Source organism: Ceratotherium simum, chromosome 21 (genome assembly GCF_057802395.1).
Source record: "Ceratotherium simum simum isolate JZ-2026a chromosome 21, ASM5780239v1, whole genome shotgun sequence".
Taxonomy (NCBI): domain Eukaryota; kingdom Metazoa; phylum Chordata; class Mammalia; order Perissodactyla; family Rhinocerotidae; genus Ceratotherium; species Ceratotherium simum.
This window is the reverse complement of record NC_141920.1, coordinates 26,284,351-26,307,540: the sequence shown is the minus strand read 5'-3', so window position 1 is coordinate 26,307,540 and position 23,190 is coordinate 26,284,351. Positions and strand designations below refer to the sequence as shown.

The 23,190-nt window shown below is 41.9% G+C and overlaps 1 protein-coding gene across 2 annotated transcripts in view; it reads right to left on the bottom strand.

Moving 5' to 3' along the window:
* Window positions 1-200: 200 nt before the first annotated feature.
* Window positions 201-23,190, bottom strand: part of CDK5RAP1 (CDK5RAP1 mitochondrial tRNA methylthiotransferase) — a 39,115-nt gene continuing 16,125 nt past the window's right edge. For both annotated transcript variants that reach the window (XM_087445403.1, XM_087445404.1), the window contains exons 8-14: window positions 21,791-22,021; window positions 20,648-20,745; window positions 19,862-19,917; window positions 18,422-18,552; window positions 15,685-15,834; window positions 5,124-5,264; window positions 201-478 (exon numbers count right to left, since the gene is read on the bottom strand). In XM_087445403.1, coding sequence (XP_087301529.1) covers window positions 398-478; window positions 5,124-5,264; window positions 15,685-15,834; window positions 18,422-18,552; window positions 19,862-19,917; window positions 20,648-20,745; window positions 21,791-22,021 — 888 coding nt within the window. In that variant the 3' untranslated portion in view covers window positions 201-397. The remainder of the gene's footprint in view (window positions 479-5,123; window positions 5,265-15,684; window positions 15,835-18,421; window positions 18,553-19,861; window positions 19,918-20,647; window positions 20,746-21,790; window positions 22,022-23,190) is intronic.

Sequence of the window (23,190 nt, the reverse complement as noted above, 5' to 3'; positions counted from 1 at the left end):
CAGTTTTTCCCAAGCAAATGGTCCTCTCCACCTTCCCTCCTTCAGTCTCTAACTCCTAGGGCCCAGGGGAGAAAACCAGAGTGGTTAGCAGTGTCTACAGCAGAAACTGGGTTGGGAAACACTTAACACAGAGACTGTAGGGAAAATTCCAGAAACACTAACCAAGGCAAAAATGAAATAAAAGTAGAGAGACAAAGGGACCATTTTAGGTAAATTTAATGACTGTAAAAGCTGTTCACATAGCAGCAAGGAGATTCATTTTCCATTTGACACTAAGTTGCTTCACCACTTGCAGCTTATCTCCAAAGCTTCACTACCTCGTTCACTAGTGACCAGTCATATCCCCCTTCCTGTTGGGAGGGACTTCTCACGTCAACTCCGAGGCCATCCACGCAGGTCAGCAACATGCTGAGGAGTCCTTCAGAGTGGTCTTGCAGAGAACGTGCCCTTTAAGTGTCTGAGAGCTGGCGGAGGTGATCTGAAAGAAAACCAGTCAGAAGAACGCGAGGTAACCAGGACTGCACCTTAGGGACTTGATGCGGAGCCTCCAGAGGAGAGGCCACCAAAAGGGATCTGAGGGAGATGACAGGCTAGCAACGGGTGCATGGTTCCTCTGTGCCCCCAATACTGGGAAGAGAGACATCTGACACAATGGTAATGCATATAATTTAAGAAGTCCAAAATAGTTCAGTCCCAAACAGCCACTTCTCCCTCTTCCCTGGGAGACGGCTCCTCCCCAGCACCAACTAGTGTGGTAAGTTTCAGGTGTGAACTGCCCATCACAGACCCTGCCCTCCTAACTCCAGGAGTAAGCTGTGATCCAGGCTGTACCAGTCAAACCCTTCCTTAGGATATTTATGGCCAAAATTTGGTGAGAAAGGTTCTCTCTTCTCTCTAATTGAGAGGTGAAAGCATGTGACCCCAAAGTTACCAGTAGTCTCATTTCTCACCATCAGAACAAGACAGTCCATTAGTAAATATTTACTGAGTGCTTATTACGTGCTAGGAACTGTCCTAGCTGCTAGAGATATCAGATGAACAAAACAGATGTTTTCCCTGCCCTCAAAGGCACTTTCAGGAGAAGACAGACAAGAAATAGGTAAACAAAAAAACAAAGATGATTTCAGGCACTGAAAAGTGCTACGAAGATAAAATGGGCTAATGGGGTAAACAGTGACAAGAGCAAGGCAGAGGGAAGCTGCTTTAGCTTCTGTAAAGAGAAGGCCTCTCGGGGAGGTGACATTTGAGAGAGAACCTAAGGGTTAAAAGAAGACAGCCAGGCAAAGATCAAGAGCCTCCCAAGCAACACAGCATGTGCAGAGTCCCTGACACCAGAACTAGGTCTGAGGGGCAGAAAGGAGGCCACCAAGGCTCCAGGAGAGAGAGTAAGAAGAGTGGAGGGGACAGGAGGTTGGAGAGGTAGCTGGGACAGATCATATAAGGCCTTGCACACCCTGCATCTGGCTCCAGCGAGAAGCCACTGGAGGGCTTAAGCAGAGGAGTGAGTGATCTGATTTAGAAAGAGCACACTGACTGCCGTGGGGCAGACAGACTAGAGGAGGGCAAGAATGGAAGCAGGGAATATGAAGCCTCTGGAACTCCCATGCGCTGCTGGTGGGAGTGTAAAATGGTACAATCCCTTTGGCTATTTCTATTATACACACCCTATGACCCAGCAATTCCAAGCCATATACCCACCAGAAATGAATACATATGTGCACTAAAACATATGTTCAGGAATATTCATAGCAATTCCATTCATAATAGGTCCAAACTAGAAACAATCAAAATGGCCATCAACAGTACAATGTATAAATAAACTGTGGTATATTCATATAATATGGACAAATATAATCATGCATGAATTGCACAACCTAAGATTGAGGGAAAGAAGACAGGCACCAAAAATATATACAGTATGATTCAGTTTTATAACAGTCAAAAACAGGCAAAACTGAACTATGGTATTAGAAATACCATATAAATAATAATACTTTGTAATAATTCATCAAGTAGTACACTTACAATGTGAGAAATTCTCTACATTTATGATATGATTTAATAAAATAATTCATTTTTAAATATAGAAGCAGGAGACCAGTGAGGCTGCAATCTCCCAGCCAAGAAATGATGGTGCTTGGAGATGGAAGGAAATGGGCAGGTTCAAGATGCGTTCTGTAGGTAGAGCTGAAACAGATGGACTGCTGATGGAGTACAGGAAAGCGAGTATCTAGGATGATTCCTATATTTTTGGCTTGAGCAACTGAGTGGTGCCATTTACCGAATGGGTGCCATGAAAAAGGCTTAAAAAGAAGAAAATTGCAGGAAAGTGGGAAGAATTCATTCTATTTTGGCCACATTAAGTTTAAGATGTAAGAGAGAAAGGAGATAAATGCAAATCTCGAGAGGATGGGAAGGAATGGAAGAGAAGGCACAAGTGGCAGCGTGACAGAAGATGAAAACGCTTCCTACACAGTCCCGTGTGAGCAGACAGCATGTGTGGGTAGAGCTATGAGTCAGCTGGTGGAAATAATGATGTGACAATGAAGTTTCATGAAATGTGAGGCAAAGGTATCAGTTGAGACTAGCATTTGGATAGGTGAGTGAAGACTGAAGTAGAAAGAGAGTGAGAAAGTCAGTTTACTAGGGAAATATAGTAGGATAAGGATTTCAGGGCCATGCTGAGCGCTCATTTGAGTTTTACCGTCATGAACATGAATTTGAACTGAATGCATTTGGGTTCACGTGGCAGAGACTGTTACTTATCCCCAACATTTCTCCTCTTCTTCCTCAGTAACAAAACTCCCAATTTTTAGCTGGGCACCTGGTCATTCAGAGTGAAGACCACACTTCTCAGCGTCTTTGCAGCCTGGTGTAGTGTGTTACTATGGCGGAAATAACATGTGGAACTCCTGCAAAATATCCTGAAAGGAAGAAGCCATGCCCTCCCCTCTCTTCTTCCTCCTTCCTGCTAGATAGAATACGGTTATGGTGGCTGGAGCAACCATTTTGGATCAAGAGGTGACCTTGAGAATGGAGGCCACACACAGCAGAGCAAAAGAGAGAAGGAGCCTGGACTCCTGATGATCACGGAGCCATCATAATCACCAGTTCTGGAGCTTCCATATCTAGATTTTTATGAGAAAGAGAACTCCTACTTTATTTAAGCCACAGTATTTTGAGTCTTCAATCACCATCATCTGACCTAATCTATGTAATACAAATTAACTGTGTGCTTCCTCCCACCCTCCCCCCCCACAATGTTCAGCTGCTAGGGTGCAGATGCAAAGTAAGCAGTTAACCACTTTCACCAGTGTTGGGGTTAGCCAAATAAGCACCATAGAAGAAAGGGAGACAAGAAAGTGAAATTTATGATTTATTTCTCGCACAGCCCAGACTCTGAGTGGAGAGAAATGAGAACAGCAGAGATGAGCGACAGAGAGAGCCAACAGACCTCTGTGGTTCCACAGCTCCTCCTTCATTCTGATCCTTCCACTAAATCTTACCTGTGGGGTTTACGTCACTTGGAAACAGAAAAAGAGTCCCAAGTAACACAGCATCACCCTTCTATATTTCTTGACAAATGAAGTTTTTCCATTTTACAAAAGAACACGATATTAACAGTACAACCCAGCCCACCAAGCTCATCCCATTTTTCAAGTAACCCTTAGCTACAGTGGAAAGAAAGAAAGGAGGAGGTGTGGGAAAGCAAAGAAAAATCAAAGCAAACATTCAGAAGACAGAGAAATAAGAAAACAAGACAGTGTTCCCCAAAAAAAAGGAACAAATGGAGAAGCCTATGAGGAATTGTTTCCAGATCAATCACATTGTTGCCTAGTAGGAATTACTCCACTTAGGAAATTCTTACATAATGTTTAAAGTAAGACATAATATTTAAAGTAAGACAATCCTGGGCCGGCCCCGTGGCTTGGTGGTTAAGTGAGCGCGCTCCACTGCTGGCGACCCGAGTTCGGATCCCGGGCTCCCACCGGCGCGCTGCTTCTCCGGCCATGCTGAGGCCGCGTCCCACATACAGCAACTAGAAGGATGTGCAGCTATGACACACAACTATCTACTGGGGCTTTGGGGGGAAAAATAAATAAATAAAATCTTTAAAAAAAAAAAAATAATAAAGTAAGACAATCCTCAGTCAGGACAAGGCCAGAAGGAAGTGGGATCATAAGGTTCCCAACCTGCAAATCGGGTTTTAAGTTTGTGTCAGATAGACAGAACAGAAAAGTTCTGAGTGGTGGTAAAACTTCTTGGCTAACCCAAGGAAGTTACATACCAGGGGAGTGAGCCTTCCTCAGCTGCAAGCCATGGACTGTGGCTCCCACGACTCAAGACAGAGGTGACAGTAAGAGCAAGGAAAGAAAGCAGAGTAGAGGGTGAGGCACTCAGGACCAGGGAGGAGGACATACACCGATCAACATCAGCAGAAAAAGAATCCCCCCCTCCATCCTTCTCCTGCAGATGCTCCAGAGCTCAGCGCTGGAGAAGCAGCCCTGCTCCTGCGTACCTCATCAGTACATGTCCTGCTAGCCTCTGCTCTGGGGCAAAGTGGACCAGAGAAAGGAAGATGGCAGTAGCAGACCTACAGTAGTGTGAGAAGAAAAAGAAGAAGGAAGAAAGTAAAGGAAGGAGGGAAGAAAGGAGGAAAGGAAGAAAGGAGAAATCCCACAGCCATTCAGCTAGATCTGCTAGTCCAGGGAAGGAACCCAGGCAACCAGAGCACAAGTAACTTAGGGATGCCTGGGGCATCACAGACCTCGAAGGGCATGCTGATCTCTGACAGAGAGGGATGTCAACTCACTCACAATCACTTACAATTCCTGGCCTCTCTGCAGCAGGCAACTATATGTCATTATGTCCTCCAACCTCACCAAATTCCCAAAAAAAACCCTTTCAGGGCAGGAGAGAAAAGAAGAAAAATGAAAAGGCATTAATTAGTTAGAAGCAGTTTAAAATTCAGTTCAAGGTGCCCTTCAGGTTGAATGTTCAGGTTGAGAAGAGATTTTTATTTTACCAAAGAACGTCTCCAGGAAAAAAATTCACTCCCCCGAAATTATCCAATCCAACTCCCATTTCACAGCGAAAGCCAAAAGCGCAACAGTACACCTTACCTTCACCAGCACATAGTCCCCAGGCTGAGCTCTGACCCTGAGCCCAGAGTTAGTGACATCCTCCATCTCTACATCAGGGAAGATCACCTTAAGGTTTCCATCATTCCGGCCACACAGGTCAGTGGCAGAGCGTTTACTGAGCTGCAGAAAGAACAGGAGAGTTTATGAATCTGTAATGGTCATCACTTCTTGGAGGGCAGAAATTATGCCCTCTCCTTCTCAGATCCCAAGGGTCTTACTCATAGAGCATTCCCTAACCAAGGAATCACTGAAGCCTAAGTGTGTACTGCTGCTTCACCAACAAGGGCAGTACATGGCACACAACAGAAACTCAATCAAGTTTTGATGACTATATGTTAACAAATTAATCAATGAGTCTTTGCAGAATTACCTTCTGCAGGAATGGACCTCCAAGAGGCCTGAAGCCAAGGATATACGGGTGATGCACTTAGCAAACCAACTCTCACTTTACACAGTCTCACAGTAATCACTCAGTAACATTCTGGGGTTGTTTGGCCTGGGTTACTTGTCCCTAATGAATAGGCAGACTCGAAGCCAGACTCTCCATCACAATATGCAGAAGATGGGGCCAGGAAAATAATAAAACCAGTATGAGAGTATTCTCTTCTAGAATATACACAAGTCTTTCTCTGCCAGCTATGATGAAATGACAAGAACCAAATTTACCCTCCAGCCTTAAATAACCAGGAAAATGGAAAAAATATATGAAACAACTAGTTCCAGATATTGGACAACAGATTATGCAAGACTGTGATCCCTAAGGGAAGGAAAACAAGTGAGATGAGCCCTCCAATCATCTCTGCATTCTGCCAGAAGGTGCATGCCAGACCAGAGCATGCAGAGCAGGGAGGGAGATCTCAAGGCAGAGCATGGTGGTTCTCTCTGAATTGAAAAAAGAGGGATCAGAGTTCAGGGAGCTTGCAATAATTAGAAATTGTGGAGCAAGTTCTAGAGAGGAGGGAGCTAAGCAGAAAAAGAGTTGCAGAAATGTGCATGGGGTCCCTTGATTCTTTGCTGAATACCAACACATGCTCGTGTAGAGCGAAACCCCATGAAGTCAGACGAAGAAAGCAGCCTGGGAACTGTCAGCTCATCAGCTCCCAGAGCTCGCACAGGGCTGGGAATCATGTGACCTACCACCAAACAGTCCTCACTGATTCCTTGGGACACACAGTAGGGACTCCAGAAAAGGCACACCTTAGTAATGAGGCTAACCTATCCCTAGAGTAAAAAAGTTTTTCTAACAAAGCTTAAAAACAAGCCATGAAAGTTATCAAACTGAACTGCAAGTAACCTAACTGCCTATCAGAACAAAGGGCAACACAAAATCCAGACACCCAAAAATGAACATCACAATGTCCAAGATCCAATCAAAAATAACTAGATATGCCCAGAAAAAAAAAAACAGGACCCATAATCAGAAAAAAAGTCAGTCAATAGAAACAGACCAAGAAATGATAGCAATGATGAAATTATCACAAAGATATTAAACCAGCCGTTATAATGAAGTTCAAATATGAAACTAAGTTTCAAAGGAAAACAGGAACACGTGCGAGAAATAGAAGATATTAAAAACGAACCAAATGTAACTTATACAGATGAAAAATATAATATCTAAAATTAAAAATTCAATAGCTAATAGCAGATTAGACACTGCCAAAAAAAAGAACAGTAAGAACAAAGAATCCTAAAATTTACATGGAACAAAAAAAGACCCCAAACAGCCAAAGTCATTCTGAGAAAAAAGAACAAAGCTGGAGGTATCATAATCTCTGACTTCAAAATATACTACAAACTTATAGTAATCATGGGCCAGCCCCATGGCTTAGCGGTTGAGTGCGCGCGCTCCGCTACCAGAGGCCCGGGTTCGGATCCCGGGCGCGCACCGACACGCCGCTTCTCCAGCCATGCTGAGGCCGCGTCCCAAGTGCAGCAACTCGAAGGATGTGCAACTATGACATACAACTATCTACTGGGGCTTTGGGGGAAAAACAAAAGGAAGAGGATTGGTGGTGGGTGTTGGCTCAGAGCCAGTCTTCCTCAGCAAAAAGAGGAAGATCAGCATGGATGTTAGCTCGGGGCTGATCTTCCTCACCAAAAAAAAAAAAAAAAAAAGTTATAGTAATCAAAACAGCATGGTACTGACACAAAAACAGACATACAGATCAATGGAACAGAATTGAAAGCCCAGAAATAAAACCACACATCTATGGACAGTCAATCTTTGACAAGAGGCCAGGAACACACAATGGAGAAAGGAAAGTCTCTTCAACAAATGGTGTTGGGAAAACTGGGCAGCCACATGCAAAAGAATGAAAGTAGACCATTATCTTGCACCATACACAAAAATTAACTCAAAATGGATTAAAGACGTGAATCTAAGACCTGAAACCATAAAACTCCTAGAAGAAAATATAGGCAGTATGCTCTTTGACACCAGCCTTAACAGTATCTTTTAGCATACCATGTCTCTTCAAGCAACAGAAACAAATGAAAAAATTAACAAATGGGACTACACTGGACTAAAAAGCTTCTGCAAGGCAAAGGAAACTACGAACAAAATGAAGACAAAACACCCATTGGGAGAAAGTATTTGGAAATCATATCTCCAACAATGGGTTAATCCCCAAAATACATAAAGAACTCATACAACTCAACAACAAAAAAAGCAAACAACCGTTGGGGCCAGCCCCGTGGCCTAGTGGTTAAGTTCAGCACGCTCTGCTTCAGTGGCCCAGGTTCAGTTCCCAGGCACAAACCTATACCACTCAGTGGCAGCCACACTGTGGCAGCAACTCACATACAAAATAGATGAAGACTGGCACAGATGTTAGCTCAGGACAGATCTTCCTCGGCAAAAAAAGAAAAAAAAAACCCAATCAAAAAACGAGCGGAGGATATGGACATTTTTTTTTGTTTTTTTAAGATTTTATTTATTTATTTTTCCCCCAAAGCCCCAGCAGATAGTTGTCTGTCATAGCTGCACATCCTTCTAGTTGCCGTATGTGGGACGCGGCCTCAGCATGGCCAGAGGAGCGGTGCGTCGGTGTGCACCCGGGATCCGAACCCGGGCCGCCGGCAGCACAGCGCGCACACTTAACCGCCAAGCCACGGGGCCGGCCCTGGACAGACATTTTTCCAAAGAAGATATACAGATGGCCAACAGGCACATGAAAAGATGTTCAACATCACTAATTATTAGGGAAATGCAAATCAAAACTACAATGAGATATCACCTTACACCTGCCAGAATGGTTATAATTAACAGGACAAAAAATACCAAACGTTGGAGAGGATATGGAGAAAATGGAACCCTCATACACTGCTGGTGGGAATGCAAACTGGTGCAGCCACTATGAGAAACAATATGGAAGTTTGTCAAAAAAATAAAAATAGAAATACCATATGACCCAGCTATCCCACTACTGAGTATTTACCCAAAGAACATGAAATCAACAAGTCAAAGACATTTACGCATCCCAATGTTCATTGCACCATTATTCACAATACCCAAGACGTGGAAGCAACCCAAGTACCCATCAAGAGACGAATGGATAAAGAAGATGTGGTGTATATATATACAATGGAAGACTACTCAGCCATAAAAAGAGGACAAAATTGTGCCATTTGCAACAACATGGATGGACCTTGAGGGTATTATGCTGAGCAAAATAAGCCAGACAGAGAAAGACAAACACCATGTGACTTCACTCATGTGGAAGAGAAACAAACACATGGATGAGAACAGACTGGCGGTCACCAGAGGGGAAGGAGGTGGGGAAGAGGGCAAAAGGGGTAAAGGGGCCCATGTATATGGTGACAGATAAAAATTAGACTATTGGTGGTGAGCACATGGATGAGAACAGACTGGCGGTCACCAGAGGGGAAGGAGGTGGGGGAGAGGGCAAAAGGGGTAAAGGGGCCCATGTATATGGTGACAGATAAAAATTAGACTATTGGTGGTGAGCACAATGCAGTCTATACAGAAACTGAAATATAATAATGTACGCCTGAAATTACCTAATGTTATAAACCAATATGACTTCAATAAAATAAAGAAAAAAAAAAGAACAATAAATCTGAAGACAGAGCAATAGAAACTATCGAAAACGAAGCACAGAGATAAAAAAAGAAAAAAAATCAACAGTCTCAGTGACCTACAGGACCATATGAAGCGGTTGGACACACAGTAACTGGAGTCACAGGAGGAGAGGAGAAACAGTGGGGATGGGGCAGGAAGTGGGAGGAGGACAGAAAAAATACCTGAAGAATACGATGAAAATTTTCCAAATATCATGAAAACTATAAATCCACAAACTAAGAAGCCTCAACAAACCCCAAAGAAAACACAAAGGGGTCAATAAAAAGAATGCTATGCCAAGACACATCAAATTTCTAAAAACAGTGATAGGGCCGGCCCCGTGGCTTATCGGTTAAGTGCGTGCGCTCCGATGCAGGCTGCCCGGGTTCGGATCCCGGACGCGCACAGACGCACTGCTTCTCCGGCCATGCTGAGGCCGCGTCCCACATACAGCAACTAGAAGAATGTGCAACTATGACTTACAACTATTGCTTGGGGCTTTAGGGGAAAAATAAATAAATAAAAAATTTAAAAAAAAAAAAAAAAACAGTGATAAAACAAACATCTTAAAGGCAACCAGAGGAAAAAGGTATTTTATGTATATAGGAAGAAAAATAAGAATGATCACAAACTTCTTGTCAGAACTATGTAAGTCAGGAGACAAGAGAATGATATCTTCAAAATATCAACTTAAAATTTGATACCCAATGAAAATATATTCTTAAAAGGTAGATGAGGGGATGGCCCAGTGGTGCAAGCGGTTAAATGCGCGCGCTCCGCTGCAGCACCCCGGGTTTCGCCGGTTCGGATCCCGGGCGTGCACCAATGCACCGCTTGGCAAGCCATGCTGTGGCGGCGTCCCATATAAAGTGGAGGAAGATGGGCATGGATGTTAGCCCAGGGCCAATCTTCCTCAGCAAAAAGAGGAGGATTGGCAGACGTTAGCTCAGGGCCGATCTTCCTCACAAAAAAAAAAAAAAAGGTAGATGAAAAAAATTTTTTCAGACAAACAAAAGCTGAGAGGATTCATCACCAAAGGACCTGCATTACAAGAAATGTCAAAGGAAGTTTTTCAAGCACAAAGAAAATGATACCAGATAGAAACTTGAATGTAAACAAGGAATGAAGAATGCCAGAAACAGTAAATAAGTCAGGACATATAGATGATTTTTTTCTCATTTTAAAACTTTCCTGGGGCCAGCCCAGTGGTGTAGCGGTTAAGTTCACGCACTCCGCTTTGGTGGTCCAGGGTTCACAGGTTCAGATCCCGGGCACGGACCAACACACCACTTGTCAAGACATGCTGTGGTGGCATCCCATATAAATTAGAGGAAGATGGGCCCAGATGCTAGCCCAGGGCCCATCTTCCTCAGCAAAAAGAGGAGGACTGGCAATGGGTGTTAGCTCAGGGCTAATCTTCCTCACAAAGACAAAAATAATTTCCTTAAAAAATAATTGATTAGGGCCGGCCCTGTGGCTTGGTGGTTAAGTGCGCGCGCTGCGATGCTGGCGGCCCGGGTTCGGATCCCAGGTGCGCATCGAGGCACCACTTTTCTGCCCATCCTGGGGCCGAGTCCCACATACAGCAACTGGAGGGGTGTGCAGCTATGACATGCAACTATCCACTGGGGCTTTGGGGGCAAAAAATAAAATAAATAAAATCTTTAAAAAAAAAAAAATAATTGATTGTTTAAGCAAAAAATATCAATATATTTTGGGATACAGAAGTAAAAATCTATGAAAACAATAGCACAAAAGATAAGGGAAAAGGATAGAAGTATATTATCATAAGGGTCTTACATTATACATGTTGAGTGATGCCCTGTCTGGAGTTGAAATAATCCCAAGGGCACATAATCCACTTTTACAAAATGGAGCTCTGACTACATGTATTTTTTTTTTAATACTATTATAGCAACAACCGTCAGTTACAGTTGAGAAATTTCTTTAACGACCAAGTGGATAATTAAATGTTGCATGAAGTCAGATATTCCTGAGCAAAGTACATTTTTTTTTCTCCCCAAAGCCCCGGTACATAGTTGTGTATCATAGTTATAGAGCTGTAGCTCTTTTATATGGGACACTGCCTCAGCTTGGCTTGATGAGCAGCGAGCAGGTCCGCACCCAGGATCCGAACCAGCGAACCCCAGGCCGCCAAAGTGGAACACGCGAACTTAACTGCTATGCTACTGGGCTGGCCCCAACATGTATTCTTAGGTGATCATTCTTAAGTGATCAAATTCTTAAGTGATTAAACATAGGAAGGAGTTTAGTCCTTAAACTAACACTGCTTTCAGCAAATAGCAGTCAGGTAAGATTTAGAGATCCTCCATACCTCCCTACAAAATACGTATTAGTTACAAAAGAAAGGAGAATAACTTACCGTCAAGAAGACTAGCAGATCCCATCTTAATGAAATTTTCCAAGTTATCATCACCAGTAATGAGACAAATCAAAATTGTACGCCACCTCATAGGACACAATTAGAAGAACACAACATTTCTCTGGTATTCCCGCCTAAAAATGTATCAACTGAATCTTATCATGAGGAAATTCATCAGACAAACTCAAATTGAGGGACACTACAAAATAGCTGGCCTACAATCGTCAAGTGTGAAGGTTATGAAAGCCAAGGAAAGACTAAGGAGCTAGTCTAGACTAATGGAGACTAGAGAGACACAACAACTAACACAACGTGCGATACTGAATCGGAATCCTTTTCCTACAAAGGACAGCTCTGAGACAAGAGGAGAAACTTAAACGGGGTCTGAGGATTGGATGGTGGTAATCGAACTAGGTTAATTTCCTGGTTTTGATGGTTGTACTATAGCTATATAGGAGAATGTCCCTGTTTGTAAGAGATACACACTACAGTATTTGGGGGGTTGCGGGCATCAAGTCAGCAACTTACACTCAAATGATTCTAAGAAAAAGAAGTTCTTTGTACTGTACTTGCAACTTTTCTATTAGTTTGTGATTGTTTTACAATAAATTTTTAAAAAGAGTATGTTCAGGTTCCATGATTTGAATGAATCAACTGTAAAAGAACATTTATAAGACAAACAGATCTTATATATACACATAAGACAAACAGGAAATTGGAACACTGACTAGATATTTGATAATATTAAGAAACTACTAATAAATTTGGGTGACCTTAAAAAAAAAAAAGAAACTACTGCCAATTATTTCAGATATGATAATAGCATTATGTCTTTTTAAAATAAAAAAAAAAGAGTATCTTTTAGAGATATATACTGAAATATTTACTGACAAAACAATATGATGTCTTGTACTTGCTTCAAAACAACTCGCGGGGCAGTAAAGATGAAACAAGATCAGCCACGATTAACATTGTACTGACAATTGTTAAGGCCGGTTAATGGGTATGTGGGCATTCATTACTCTCTCCACATCTATATATTTTTAAAATTCTCCGTAATTTGAAAAAAAGGGCGGGGGGAGCTTATAGGCTCTACAATGAGATAGACCTGGGTCAAATTCTGGCTCTGCCACACTAGCTGTGTGACCTTGGGGAAGTTATTCTACTTCTCTAAGTCTCCATTTCTTCATCTACAAAAGGGGGCTAATAACAGAACTGCCTCCAAGGTCAGTGGTGGGACTCAATGTGCCAATGACCAAAGAGTACACAGTCCCGGCAGACAGTAAACGCTCAGTATACCTGAGTTATCATCATCTCCTCTGCCACTCTGGGTACAGCAACCTGGTGTTTTAAACTGGGCATGACAGGGCCGGCTCCGTGGCTTAGTGGTTAAGTGAGCGCGCTCCACTGCTGGCAACCCGGGTTCGGATCCCGGGCTCGCACCGACGCGTTGCTTCTCTGGCCATGCTGAGGCCGTGTCCCACATACAGCAACTAGAAGGATGTGCAGCTATGACACACAGCTATCTACTGGGGCTTTGGGGGGAAAAAATAAATAAATAAAATCTTTAAAAAAACGGGCCGGCCCTGTGGCTTAGCGGTTAAGTGCGCGCGCTCTGATGCTGGTGGCCCGGGTTCGGATCCCGGGAGCGCCCCGAGGCACCACTTCTCCGTCCAACGCGAGGCCGAGTCCCACGTACAGCAACTAGAAGGATGTGAACCTATGACGTACAACTATCTACTGGGGCTTTGGGGGGAAAAACTGAATAAATAAAATCTTTAAAAAAAAAAATAAAAAATAAAAAAAAAAAAAAAAAAAAAACAAAAAAACAAAAAAAAAAACTGGGCATGACAGCAAAGAAAGTCTAAAAGAAACTAAAGACATCAACTGCTAGCCTTAAAAAATCCATTTATTGGGCCGGCCCCGTGGCTTAGTGGTTAAGTGCGCGTGCTCCGCTACTGGTGGCCCGGGTTTGGCTCCTGGGCGCGCACCGACACACCGCTTCTCCAGCCATGCTGAGGCCATGTCCCACATACAGCAACTAGAAGGATGTGCAACTATCACATACAACTACTGGGGCTTTGGGGGAAAAAAGGAGGAAGATTGGCAATAGATGTTAGCTCAGAGCCGGTCTTCCTCAGCAAAAAGAGGAGGAGTAGCAGGGATGTTAGCTCAGGGCTGATCTTCCCCACAAAATAAATAAATAAATAATCCATTTATTCTCTAGCCCCAAGTGAGTAATGGCTTATGTTGGATGTGTAAGAAAAGACCTTGCTTTGGTTCATTTAATTACCATGGGCGGGCCAGCCCCGTGGCTTAGCGGTTAAGTGCACGCGCTCCGCTGCTGGCGGCCTGGGTTTGGATCCCGGGCGCGCACCGACGCACTGCTTCTCCGGCCATGCTGAGGCCGCGTCCCACATACAGCAACTAGAAGGATGTGCAACTATGACGTACAACAATCTACTGGGGCTTTGGAGGGAAAAAAATAAATAAATAAAATCTTTAAAAAAAAAAAAAAATAAATAATTACCATGGGCTCTCTGTGGGGCTGATGGAAGTCATGGACAAAGATTAGTAACCTATGAGTACTTACTCATTCATTCAAAAGACAGACCCTGTGTGAGGAGAGCGGGGAATACAAGAAGACCTAATTTCTACTGGATAAAATGTAGATTGCGAATAGACATGTACAGACCTCCAGAATCACAGCTGACACCCTAAATTACAAAGCATTTAGTAAAGCAAACACCTTTTGGAGTATTCCACCAGCTCAGCATGACCATCCACCAGCCACTGCTGCACCAGACCATAGGAAGATCCCTAACTCAAGCTGAGCTGATCGGGTTCCCTCTCCTGGAAATCTGAATTGGGGCTGAGAGACACAACTTTGATCTGTGAGTAGCTGGAAGTATAACATGAAACACAGGAACTACAGGGCGCTGTACTCTGCCACAGAGATGAAGAAGCAGGAAGAGCTGGTCTGAGGAGGAGACAAGAAAGTCTGAGCTTCAAGGGCTTCCCAGGCTGAGTGTAGTCCCTTCCAGACACCTGGCAGTATTCCTGCACGTGGGCTCCACAAGACACCCCTGAAGTCTTATACAAAAAGGAATTCTTTCTGGCTTAGGCTGAATGGCGTGAACAGATTTCTCATGGTTACTCACTACTAGAGAACCTAACAGACACAATTACCAGGCAACTGGTGGCTCTGCTGCTGCCATAGCCTAAGGAAGGAAGCAGGACTCTCCTGTCTCAAACCAGGACTGGGGAGGAGGCACAGAAAGGCCCGTCTCTCTCTTTCCCCTTCTCTCCACTGGCTGCAGCATGCAGCTTCACAAAAGGTCAGGTTCCCAAATTCACCCCATATCCCATCTGTTTAGGGCTCTAAATGATAGCCAGGTTCCCACAGAAGCTACCAGAACCCCAAACTTCCTGAAATGTAGTACATTTCTAAGACAGTGTGATTAAAAAAAGGATTGAAGACAGACAATAAAATTGATTCTAAAAATACACATAAAATACTACTTCCAGAAAGATGGAGCAGACATACTTTTCCCAAATCCTTCCACTAAGTACAAAAAAAAGTATCTTTCAGGCATGAAGGAGAAATCAAGACATTCTAAGACGAAGGAAAACAGAATCTGCTGCCAGAATGTCAAAGGAAATTCTCTAAACAGAAAGAAAACAATAAAAGAGGGAACCCTGGACCATCAGGAAGGAAGAAAAACTGCAATGACCTGATTATCTACATAGAAAACCCCAAGCAAACTATCCAAAACTCCCAGAACTATTAAGTGGATTCAGCAAGGTCACAGGATACAAGATAAACACACAAAAATCAATTATTTCTATACAATAGCAACGAACATATGGACACTCAAAATTAAAAATACAATAGCAATTACAATAGCTCAAAAAAACTCGAAATATTTAGGTATAAATCTAACAAAACATGTACAGGATCTGTATGCTGAAAACTATAAAAACTGATAAGAGAAATCAAAGCAGATCTAAATAAAGTGAGACATACTGTGTCTTAAAAAATAAAAAACAAACAAAAAATATATATATGGCCTCACCCCCTCCACCAGCACCAGCTGGGTACAACCCACAGAGGTCTTATTGGCTTTTGTTGCTTCTTTTCGGAAAACAGTGATGAGTTCCTCCAAACGCCTTGATTTTACCTCCTCCGGAACATCGTCCTTCAGCCTGTGATATGCCCGTGTTTTCTATTAAAAAAAAAAAGATGGAGGTCACCAAGGACTTGTAGAATCCCTTCTTGAGGCACAGAGGGCGACCACGCTCATTCTACTCGCAAGTTACAGACATATGTACAAGAACCCCAGCCATGCCATGAGGGTTCTCTAGCTCTGGGAGCCTTCTAAGAGAAAAAGGTAACTATGCAGTGGAATCACACTTTTGCAAGGGTTAAATTCTAAATTTTGCACATGCAAATCATAGACTCAAAACTGTTGATATTTTTATAGAATACAAATGTAGAGGGGAAGGGGGGAGGAGGAGGGCGAAAGGGATAATTCGGCACATGTGTGTGGTGATGGGTTGTAATTAGTATTTGGGTGGTGAACATGATGTAATCTATGCAGAAATAGAAGTATAATGATATACACCTGAAATTTATACAATGTTATAAACCAATGTTATAAACTGCAGTAAACAAAAAATTAAAAAAAAAAAAAAGCAAATGTAATCTTTATCCTTAGGATCCCTTTCTTTATCCTAAGGATAAAGGTTACATTTGTACATATACTAAATAACTCATGTACAATGTTTATAAAGACACAAGATGCAAAGCAGCCTAAACGGTTATCAACACATAACTAGTAAAACAAATTATGGTTTATCTACACAATAGAATATTACACAGCTGTTAAAAAGAATGAGATAGCTCTCGATGTACTGATATGATTGCTCTCCAAAATACACTCAACAGAAATAAGCAAGGTACAGATTAACATGTATAATAACTTCAGTGTAGAAAGAATACATATAAATATGTTTATAAATACATGAAATATCTTTGGAGGGTTACAGAAGAAATTGCTAAGAGCAGCTGCCTTCAGGGAAGGAACTGAAAAACTAGACAACCTAGCAAGAAGAAAGAACAACTACTTTTCACTGCATACTGCTTTGACCTTTTGAATTTTATACCATGAGCATTATTACCTAGTCCAGAAAAAAAAGGAAATTTATCCTTGAAAAGCCTTTAAATCATCCCAAACCACAGTGTGCATACATGTTTATATATATATATATATATATATATATATATATATATGTATATATGTATATCTTTACTTTATGTATGTGAGCTCATAATATAGTTGGAGAACCAGTGAGCTAGACAAAAGTATGGAATAAGAGAAAAATCTATACACCAAAGTCCGGACATTCAAACCAATCTGCCTTTGATAGAACTACCAAATCCACAGAGGAAAACAGAGAATGGGTAGAGAATTCTTAAATAGAATTCTCTTACAGGATTTACTCTATTTTGTTTTACTATTAATAACAACTTACCTCTATTGTGCACTTAACTACAAAGCACTATTCTAAGTGTTTTTTACATATCATCCTCAAAATGATAATTCTCAAAATAACCTGATGAGGTTGGTACTAATGCTATCCCCATTTCACAGATGAAGAAACCAAGGACCTTTCCCAAGGTCACACAGTTATTAAGTGAGAGAGGCACAATTTGAGTGCTTGCTCTCATCCACTAGGCCACTTGATTAAGTCTTTATAACCTTAACCCTAACCTAGGAATTAGATCCCAAAGTGAACACTCATATTCAAGGCCCATAGGACATGCTTCTACCACACACTGCAAACCCATTTCTCAACTCTAGCATTATAAAGAATTTCTCTTGCATATTTGTGATGTCCATGGAAAAGAAGCAAAATGGAACCCAACAGCTCTTCTGAACCTTCATCCCTGAAATAATTCTTTTAAGAGACATGAGTAGACACATTGGCCCACCTACACTGCCTACAGAATACTAGGCGGTGGGCTTCAAAAGACATGAATTAGCTTAGTTGATGGCAGCTGAGTGACACTGGGGCCTAAGGTCATGGGTTCAGTCCTTCATCAGTCAGTTTTCCTTAACCACCTGGACACAGAGGCCCCTCAGCCTCCAGCCCTAACACAAGGCAAGCTGCCCCTGAGGTAACTGGGGGGATGAGAAGTGACCCATGCAAATTCATCCCTACCATCAAGAAAATGGCAGCAGACCAGGACTATCCCCTCTCTGCAGGAAATATGCAGTACTCTCCCTTTCCTTTCTCATCTCCTTCTGCTTTGTTTTCCTGGGAATCTGTGTTATAGGACAATCTCTAAAGTGGGTATCCGTGGGTTCACTTGGCCTAGAAAATGAAAACTAAAAATAGCTGAGGATGGCTGGGAAGGCAACAAGGGGCCTCTGTAAAACAAATCACATCTGCAGGCCAAAAAAGAAGTTCCGCATATTGAGATATGATTTTAGGTTTATTGTAAAAAGAATGGTGCCTCTCCCTCCACATTCAAATTCTAAACAACCTAACCCTAATTTAAAATATTCTAATGAAGAAGAATATTGGCACAAGTAATCATTTTTCATCTCAAATTGCTGAATTGTATAAAATAGTAGACAAGCTGATTAGAAAAAGTAAAGAAATGAATGGTAAGATCCTTGTGGTTTCTCAAGGACTGCCTAGCTGTCACTTTCTTTTCTTCCCAGTTGTCTACATTTGAACAGAAACTGGTCGGGAATGACATCAGTATCAGCACAGAGGTAGCTCCTCCCCCATCCCAGGGCTCACCTGTCTCATGCTGTAGGCAAAGAGGAAGCCCGTGTTGTACTGAACTTCCCGAAGCAAAGACACGGTCTGGAGGTGATCTTCCTCCGTCTCACCACAAAAGCCAGCAATGAAATCACTGCTGAGGCTCACACCTGTGACACACGACCAAGGACAGCATGTCAGTGCTGCTTACCTTCAAGAGAGGCCTTTGGCACCTGGGGGTTACAGAGGGAGGGACAGCAGTTGTAAGGCTTTCCCTGGAGCTACCCAGCCCATGTGAAACAGAACAGTCACTACAGAGTAGGGCAGACAGGCCTGCTTATCATCAATGTTCCCACGCCCCAGCGTGGCTTCTCAAGCCACAGTCCCTCAGCACTAGAAAAGGTATTTGCACTTCAAATGTTGGATTTAAGGACACAGTAGGATTCCAAATTTCAAACTGGTTCTCCTTTTACTGGTTAAAACCTTGCAGTGCCTCATACAAACGTTTTTGTTTTGTTTTTTTTCTTTGTGGTGAGGAAGATTAGCCCTGAGCTATCATCCATTGCCAATCCTCCTTTTTTTGCTGAGGAAGATTGGCCCTGGGCTAACATCTGTGCTCATTTTCCTCTACTTCATATATGGGACGCTGCCACAGCATGGCTTGATAAATGATGCATCGGTCTGTGCCTGGGATCTGAACCCGCGAACCCTGGGCCACCGAAGCGGAGCATTCAATAACTACTACACCGCTGGGCCAGCCCCCAAACGTACTTTTGAAGTTAGTTTATCACAATGTTCATTTAAGACAGTAGTAACAGTAACTACTAGTTACTGAATACTTACTAAATGCTACACTTTAGTATCTATTTAATTTAATCTATTTAATTATCCCAACAATCCAATGAGGTGAACTATTAACTCCATTTTATAGATGAGGAAACTGCAGCCCAGAGAAGCTCCACACTCAAAATGGAAGTATGTGTGCATAATACAAGTCACAATAATTTGAAATTTGGGAAAAAAATGTAGACATTGTCAACCAAATCTAAACTAAAAGACTACAGGGTAATTTTATTAGGAGGAAGAGAAAAGAGAAACGGGAGTGAGGGTGAAGATAAGAGGAAAGGAATTACTTTCAAGTATACATTTTTAAAGGTATCAATTGCCCTCAAATCAGAATTAATTTAGACTATAACTCTGCCAGCTAGTGAGAAGGAACAAGGTCTCTCTCATATGTTCAGAAACACAAAGACTATAGAAAAGGAATCTCTTTAACCTTGAGGCCACAAGCAGATCCACACCTCTGAGGAGTTCTAACAAAACTAAGAAAGAAGTAAAGAGAGAGAGAGCAATGAAGAGGAGCAAAAGAAGAGGAAAAGGAGTCACAAGGTACCGCCACGGTGTTGCCCGTATCTGACCAAGAAGACTGCGGTCACTGGGAGAGAAACATGCTCAGCAGAACATGTTTCTCACATGTACCTGGAATAAACTCTCTGATATGATGAATTAACTCCACATAAGCTTCTCGTGAATATCTGCAACAAAGAACAAAAAGAAAAGGCTGAGATGAACCAACCTTCTTTAAATGAATGCTATAGAAAGATGACTCTACGAATTACCACATGCAATGGTTTCTCATCCACACAAGACAGTACAAGAGTAGGTTAAAGTGTCCAAAAGAGCCTTTGTGATCCAAATCCCGTACTATAACCTAATCTAGAGCCTATGATTTTTTACTTCAAGAAGATAATTATTTTAAATATTAAAAAAATATATTTTTATTTAACTAATAAATGAAGACAGATTAAATATTTAAGAGGATCTCTAAAACTCTTTGCCAGTCTGGAAAACAAAGCAAAGCACTGGGTCCTTACAGCTTGCCATTTGTCACATTCTCCTTTCAGTCTTATCCCTGCAATGGTTATTATTCCCAGTGTAAGTGAACACACAGAGCTACATTTAGATTCCAACCTAAAAAACGTTAATGTTAAAAGCTAAAGGACTAAAACCTCAGAGTGTGCCACACAGTAGGTGCTTAATAAAAAACATGCTAAAACAAATGAAATGACTGATCCAGTCCTTAGTCTATGCTCAGAGGGTGAACAGAAGCAAGTTTCAATGTCCACGGGTCTACGCATTTAATAAACATTTATTGAGCAGCTATGACGTGCCACACACTATGCTAGGTACTTAAGACACTTTAAGTGTTGGTCCTTAAGGAAACATGGAAAGGTGTGGGATGTCTCCTCCCCAAGCAAGTCTGACCCCCTCCGCATGGCCTCCAATACACGGCTGCTTCCACTCTGGGCTGGTAGGTGGATGTGTTTACAGATGTTGTCTCTCTCATGAATCAGCTGAAGCACCTGATCAAATAGAACACATCAAAGGTCATCAAAGTCTCACTAAATCTTGCAGAAAGAAATACCACTCCCTCTGTTTCTCTGCCAAGGTTCATTTTCAAGTAATTAAGAGGCTGATTAATCCAAACACATGAATTACCCAAACCCTTTACTTTTGCTCAAGTCATGTTCTGTCTGTCCCAGACATTTCACCTGATGGCACCTCGGCTTTCAAAGAGTGAAGAAAGCAAGTAGAGGTCAGATTCAAGCCATGGGGTTATTTAGGGGTAGTGCTGACATAGACAAGAAAAGAAAAACGGCATTTGTTTCATCCAACTCACAAACTAATTAGCTACTTTAAAAGATACCATCAAGAACAGAAACTAGGATAAAATACTTGAAAAAACATACTGACAAAGGATTTGCATCAAGAACACATAAAGAACTTTTACAACTCTGAAAGAAGACAAATAATCCAGAGGGGTAAAGGTAGAGATGGGACCAAAAGACATTTCACCACAACAAAAAACTTTAAAAAAAAAAAAAAGGTTTCACATGTGGGCTACATACTCCTTACCAGGCACTTTGCAAAGTACCTGCCACACATTCTATCTATTACCTAACAACCCAAAGCAGGAGGTGATTATTAAGCCCATTTTACAGATGAAGATGACACGTCGAAAAGGCTGCCCCTACTAGTAAAGCCCTGGAAGAGCTAGGAATGAACTCAGGTCTGTCTGAGGCCAAAGTCTGGATGCTTCCCACTGTATCATACTGCCTCCCTTCCTGTCCTGCCCACACCACCTTGTAATAAAGCCTCTCTCTGCACAGCCCTCATGGTCACAACAGGTGGTCTTAACCTCCCATTAATAGCAGTCCTATCTCTGTCCCCACCTTGGTAGACTTGAAATCTTTCCTAAGGGCCTGCAGATTCAGAGGGCAATACAGCAACACACCACAGGGTCCCCTGAGCAGGACTCGAGGCCTCTGCTGCACCCTACTGGGTCCAGCCTTCGGCATGCTTAAGGATACGGATACCAGTTTGGCACAGTTCACTGTCGATACTCACCTCATCAGGAAAGTCCTTCGGGTGGGGAGAGGTAAAACGGATCCTCATTTCAGGATCTATTCTGGAGACCTGATCCAGAAGGTGAGCAAAACGAAGCCCCCCTTGCTTGGCTTTATAGTTGGTGGAGAAGCCACGACTGAGGTTGGTGGACACCGCATTATTGAACTGGACTTCTGAATTGTCCCGAAAACTATTAACATTCTGACCAAGGAGTGTCACTTCTTTCAGCCCCTGAAAAAGGCAAAACATATTGGAAAAAATAAATATATTGGAGGCAATTTAAAAACTTGTTTGGTAGCTTCACACCAAATCACTAATTAAAATTAGCTGAACCTACCAAGAGCCATCCATAAATGTGTTCTGTCCTTACCTCAATAATTAACCCAATAATTTCATGCTTGGGCATCTTGTCTGAAGAACTGAACTTCAGAATAAAACCTTATGTAAAAAACAATCTTCAAAGCATTTTTTAGAATAGCAAAAAGCTAGATGCAAACTCAATGCTCAATAATAATGGTTAATTTATAACACCATAAATCAAATTATAACAACATTCTGTCAGTTCAATGTGATATAATCATCGCCTACAGAGTAGTCTTGCCAAAAATATTTAGCGTAAATCAAATCAAGCTTTTACACCTAACTTCCAGTTTACCAGAATTCAGGGGAATATTCTAAATGACAACAAGCAGCAGCAATCAGACAAATCCACACAGCTGACCTCTTCAAAAGAGTAATGCATCATTTAAAGCAAAACAAGAACAAAAACATGGAAGAGTTGTTTCAGATCAAGAGACACAGAAGAAATAAAACCACCAGATAAAACTATGCGAATCTTGATCGGATCTTGGTTTGAAAATAAAACAGCAATAAGAAATTTTTGGAGCCAGCCCCATGGCTTAGCGGTTAAGTGCACGCGCTCCGCTGCTGGCGGCCTGGGTTCGGATCCCGGGCGCGCACCGATGTACCGCTTCTCCGGCCATGCTGAGGCCGCGTCCCACATACATCAACTAGAAGGATGTGCAGCTATGACATACAACTATCTACTGGGGCTTTGGGGGAGAAAAATAAATAAATAAAATCTTTAAAAAAAAATAAAAAGAAATTTTTGGACAATTAATAAATTTTGACTATGTACTGCATATTAGATAATATTATCTAATGTTATTAGTTAACTGTTAAATTTCCTACATGTGATAATGGTATTATGGTTACAACGGGAAAAATTCTTATGCTGACAAGAGGTATACTGAATTATCCAAGTTAAGTGGTCTGATGTCTACAACTTACTTTCATATGGTTTGGAAAAAATATATTTATACATCTATAGACATAGGTAGATAAAGCAAATATGACAAATGTTAATAATCATGTTTACTGTATTAGTCTTTTAACCTGTT